Source organism: Monodelphis domestica, chromosome 3 (assembly GCF_027887165.1).
Source record: "Monodelphis domestica isolate mMonDom1 chromosome 3, mMonDom1.pri, whole genome shotgun sequence".
Classification (NCBI taxonomy): domain Eukaryota; kingdom Metazoa; phylum Chordata; class Mammalia; order Didelphimorphia; family Didelphidae; genus Monodelphis; species Monodelphis domestica.
Window position 1 is genome coordinate 454,410,896 of NC_077229.1, and position 6,000 is coordinate 454,416,895.

The 6,000-nt window shown below is 30.6% G+C and overlaps 1 protein-coding gene across 1 annotated transcript in view; it reads right to left on the minus strand.

Moving 5' to 3' along the window:
- The window catches only part of HCN1 (hyperpolarization activated cyclic nucleotide gated potassium channel 1), a 609,900-nt gene that overhangs the window by 531,710 nt on the left and 72,190 nt on the right, over positions 1 to 6,000 (minus strand). The window contains exon 2 of the mRNA XM_001363828.4: positions 838 to 1,261. Within this exon, the coding sequence (XP_001363865.1) occupies positions 838 to 1,261 (424 nt within the window). The remainder of the gene's footprint in view (positions 1 to 837; positions 1,262 to 6,000) is intronic.

Sequence of the window (6,000 nt, forward strand, 5' to 3'; positions counted from 1 at the left end):
AGTTCATTTTTTATTAGGCAAATGCCTCTCCCATCCTTAGTTATTAATCAGTTTCTCGTCAGTGGCATTTTATCATCTTCCTAAAAAGTATAAGACCTGGAGCCATCAATTCATTGTGTTGTTCAGGTTGGGATATACCTGTAACAATTTATCTTATGTCTTAGTCTCATTATTGTTAGTTAAAATGATGCATAAACACACCATGGATAAGGTTAACTGAAACTTAATAGGAAGCCAAAAAGGAATCTCTGCAAACTATTCTAAAACATAAGGCTTTTATAATTAATATGTGAAAATATTAAAAAAAAACAAATGTTTGTATTCATCCCTAAATGCCCTTGTATTTTCTGGTGACCTTTCAATAGAAGGTCTACTTATTATTACCTTATCTCTTGGAATGAATGAGCTCAGATCAGAAGAGTAGTAGTAGATCACCTAAAATAGTTCTCTCATGACTAAGACTTCACAGATGTAAATCTCAATTTATTAATCTTGCCTATGTTTTTTAGAAAACCATTAACTAAAATAATTAGAAAACTCTTCATGTAGAAAACAAAACAAACATAAATTCTTCTCATCCATTTTTAGTATTCATTAATTTTACCTACCAGCCAATTCAAATTCACTCTATAATGCCATTTTGTTGTTGTTGTTCCATTCTAATGAAGGCCTTTTCCTATATATATTACACTTCAAATATGCTCCATAGATATTTATATCTTTTTTAACTGAAGAATTTCATAAAATTCACAAATACATTTCTCAACAGTTAATTTAAGAGATTTTTTTGCTAATTGATGATATAAAAGTTTAAAATAAATATTAGGGATGTCTTACCTCTTCCCATTGATGTATATATCTAATTAACCTTGAAAGGCGTAATAAACGTAAGAGACTAAGAATTTTGGTAAATCTCACAATTCGAAGGGCTCTGGCTGTCTTGTAAACTTCTGAGTCCATTCCTTTTTCTACGATGAGAAAGATATAATCCACTGGTATCGATGAGATGAAGTCAACAACAAACCAGCTTTTTAAATAATTCATCTTGATAATTTTAGGATCTAGGATGATTTCAGAACTGTCTTCATTGACAGTCCCAGTCCTAAAATTCATTATCAAGTCCAACAGGAAAACAGTGTCTGATGCCACATTGAAAATAATCCATGGAGTTGTTGTTTGCTCTGTAAAGAATGTGATGCCAACTGGTATGATGACAAGATTTCCAACCATCATTATAAGCATTATTAAATCCCAGTAAAACCTAAAATATAAAAAAAATTGTTTTAAATCTCTATGCAACTCAATTTCAAGTCATATTTCAATTATTGTTATTCTATAGCTATATTTGTCAACTAAATTTGAATATTAATCATTAATTTAACTTGCATTTTTATCTTTAAAAACATAAAATAGTTTCTAGAAAAAATCTATCAATTAACTCATTAATATTATGTAACTGGCATTTTGGTATTCTAGAGTATTTCCATCCAAAATATTTTGATTATAAATATATTTATATGCTTATATAAATATATATATACACACACATATATTCACATAGATCCATAGACCTGTATCCTTCTGTATCTCTATATATTGATTTATAGATCTGTGTGTATTTTCATATAAATAGTCCAACTCTTAAGTCTATTATGCATGATTTATACTATATTAAGTCTAGACAATTAAAAAAAACAATAAATTAAGCCATGAGTTATGATGATTGATAATTTTGGGGATGTAAATGGCCACACTGAAAATTTATTGATAGATGCAGAAGCTGGCTCTAGCACACCTCTGGCAAGCATTGCAGAAGACCAATAGAAGACAAGAAAAGCAGGGAAGACCTGAGGTGGTCTGCACTTAAAAAGCTGACTTCATGAAGCCTTCCAACAAAATAAATTACCTTCAGAATTTTCTCTGAAATATTTTACTTAAGCTAATTACCATCAGCAAGGATTATTAAGTAGTAGGTTAGTCAATACCATAGTATAGAAGGCTCCTTTTGAATTAAACTGTACATGTTAAAGTAACAAAGTTATATTTAGTGAATTTGTCTAAAATTTACAAAGAACTTCCAAAATTTTTTCTTTATTCTCTTGAAATTTCCACCAACAAAAACTCTAATTTGTTCAGAATGAAAAATATCATTTTTATTTTATTCAGCTACCTTAAAAATCCAGATCCCTATAATTTTTATTTCTATCGTTCCTTTTTTGATCCTTTTATAAACATCTTCTTCTTTGATCCACCATCAGGACACCTTCTAGCTACTTCTCACATTTCAAATGACATTTTTCTTTTAAAGAAATTTTTCACTGATATAAAAAGTTGTTAACAAACTACAAATATATAATTTGATGCCAGAAGAAGATTTTTTTTTCATTTAATACTTGTAAAACTTAATTAGCAATCAGGAACAACTATATTTTTCTTCAAATGAGTTCTCTTTCAACATGCATTATCATAAATGTCAATAATCTGGTTACTAATGATCCATAGTGCTATTACTAAAGGTATAAAATATTATAATAAATAATATATTTATGTGCTGTAAAACAAAAAGAAAATTCCAGAAACAGAGGTCTTACATTCTGTATCTTAGAAATATATCCTAGAGTATTTTGTTGCATAAATAAAATAAATTTCCATTAAACAAATAATTGATTAAACTGAAAAGCAACTACTCAACCATGAACAATGTTTGGAATAGTATAGTATTGCCAGAAATCTCCAGCTAATCTGGAGATTTCTAATATTCCTAATATTTTTATTATTTGACCTAATATATTCAGGAAGCTCACAGACCTACAATCATGATAAGAATACAAGATAGGTGCAAAAAAGGTATATTATCCCTTCTAAGCCCATTTATTGGCATTCTAATTGTTACTGTCAAAACCTTGGAGTTAATTTACACAGAAAATATAAATGAATGATGTGAATCATGCATATATTGGCAATTTTAATGAAAAATATTCTTGGTCTCTGTTCAGGGAAAAGATTCAATATCATTGAAGCTAATGTATAGATGGAAAGGAAACATAATCACATTCTAGATGAAGGCTTAAAAGAAAGTAGACTGGCTTTCAGCTACAGAAAAGAGATGAAAGTTGAGGTGGGGTAGGGAACTGAAGTCAAAGATTCTAATGAATATTAATAAAATCAGTACAAATTCTAAAAAATTAATTTTGTTGCACTAAGATCAATTACTGCATCTGTTCTGAGGTCAAATAAGTTCAAAAGGGTTACAAATACAAAAAGGTTACAAAAAGGTTACAAATACATCCTACAAATAGGATGAATAGTACCCCTAAAATATACTCTTTTCCAAATTTCTGAAGGAAAAAAATCTCCACCTTCCATTTCCTGTTATCATGGTCATTGTTTGTTTTTTATCATTGCTGTTTTCTGATTTCAGTTCCTAATATACTGGTCACAGACAAATAATGTGTCACAAAGTAAAAAAAAACTCATGTAGATTAATTAAGAGTTAAGGCTTTGGTATAGAATCATAGACTTAAAAGTAAAAAGAACCTTTAAGATTATCAAGTACCATCCCTTTATTTTGCAAATAAGGAAACTAAGGCACACCAAAGATTCACAAACTGAGAATTAAAATGGACCTGACATGCCATATAGTCCAACTCCCACCTCAGTTTTACAGATGAGGAGTGAGTTGTCAGCAGAATATAGCTTTAGCTAATGCATTTGACTTAGAGTCAGAAAGACTTGAATTCAAATTCTGTCTCAGATATTTACCAGAGATATTACCTTGTGCAAAACATTTATCCCCTAGGGCTTCTGCTTCTTCATCTATAAAATAAGGAATTTGTACTGCAAGATCTCTAAGGTTTCAGTCAGTAATTTTGTTTAAAAGGGGGAAAAGGAAGAGGATGACTTATTCAAATTAGTTATTCATCAACTACTTGGTGTTCCACACTGACTTTTTTACTTTTCAAGAAGTTGTGTTATCATTACAATTGTAAACAATATTAAATCTGAAAATTATTTACTATTTTATTTTAACCTACTTGGCAGGAATGGAACAACAACAAATTCCATAAAATTCTATTTTATAATTATAAGAATAACAAAATACTTTTTTTTCATTAAGACATACTTAATTCTACAATTCTGAATAATATAAGTTAAGTTTCCTAAGAGTAAGCTGAATCAGGAGGTACTGATTTCCTTCAATGGAAGTTTTTAAGTCACAGGTGAAAGACAACTTGGGTCTGCTGTAGAATACAATCTTGTTCACAACCAGTTTTGGAGAAACTAGTCACTGAAGCCCCTTCCATTTAAGAACTGTATGCAGCAAGGTTTCAGAGACCAATTCTCCTATGAACCTCTCATACTCATAAGGTCACCTTTAAGCCTGGACAATTTCATCTCAAGAATAATGTTTTGACACCTTTACATGACCCTATGTTCGATTTTCTTGAGAGGTTCATGAATGTTCTTGTTATCATCTGTTCTTCTCAGAGATATATCAATACTATAATGCACCTGTAATCTTATTATTGTGAGAACTCCCTCCAAAGATGCTTTTCATAACTTATATAAGCCCTTGCAAGTTTTTTTGTGACTGCCCATAATTTTTCCATAGGTGTTCAATTTAAAGAACCAAATTTTCTGAGGGTATCTCAGCACTGGGGCAGTTTGGGAATGATAAAGTCCATGAATGACTATGCCTTCATCTGCTGTTTAGCAGGAAGAACCAATCACTAAATAGGTGCTAGGGGCTCCATCTCTAGCTCTCTTATTTTCCCTGAATTCATGTGTCAAGTAACATTCCTTTGTGGAATGGGAGAAGGGACCAGCCTTCTCTCTCATTCTACTGATGTGAAATGGTAAATTCACCAGCAAATTACAGCTAAAACCCAATGGAATGATGAAAGTTTGAGTCTATAAAGACAACATGTCAAAATCAATGAGATACAACCAAAGCAGTACTCAGGGGAAAATTTATGTCCCTGAGTGCTTATATCAACAAAATATAGAGACAAGAAATCTTAAAAAGCTAGAAAGATAAAAAATCAAAAATTCCCAGAAAAAAACTAAAATAGAAATTCTAAAAATCAAAGGTGGGATTAATAAAATTTAAAGTTAAAAAAACTATTAAACTAATAAACAAGATTAGAAGCTGGTTCCTTGAGGGGGGGAGAACAACAAATAAAACAGATAACATACTATACTATATATTTCCAACAAATCTTAGGAAAGAATGAAAATTTTAAACTGTACTGTGAAGTGGTATTCATCAAAACAATTTGGTACTGGATAAGAGACAGAGGGCAGGATGAATGGGATAGACTAGGGGTAAATTATCTCAGCAAGTTAGTATTCAATAAACCCAAAGATTCCAGCTTTTGGAAGAAGAACTCAAAATTTGACAAAAACTGCTGGGAAAATTGGAAAACAGTATGAGAAAAATTAGGTTTAAATCAACATCTTACACACTATTCCAAGATAAATTCAAAATGTATAAGTGACACAAGTATAAAGAGTGAAATCATAAATAATTTAGGAGAACACCGAAAAGTATATCTGTCAAATCTATGGGAAAGGAAGGAATTTAAGAATAAGCTAGAGAGGGAGAACATTATAAGATATAAAATGAGTTGTTTTGATTATACTAAATTAAAAATGATTTGTACAAACAAAACCACTACAACCAAAATTTGAAGGGAAGCAACAAACTGGGGGGTGGGGTGGAATTTTATAAAAAAACTCTCTGACGAAGGTCTAGTTTCCCAAATATATAAGCAATTAAGTCAAAGTTACAAAAAAAATTCAAGCCATTCTCCAATTCACAAATGGTCAAGGGATATGAATAGGCATTTTTCAGATGAAGAAATTAAAACTATCAATAATCACATGAAAAAATGTTCTAAATCCCTTCTGATTAGAGGAATGCAAATCAAAACTACTCTAAGGTACCACCTCACACCTAGCACACTGGCCAATATGATAGTAAAGGAAAAATAAATGTTA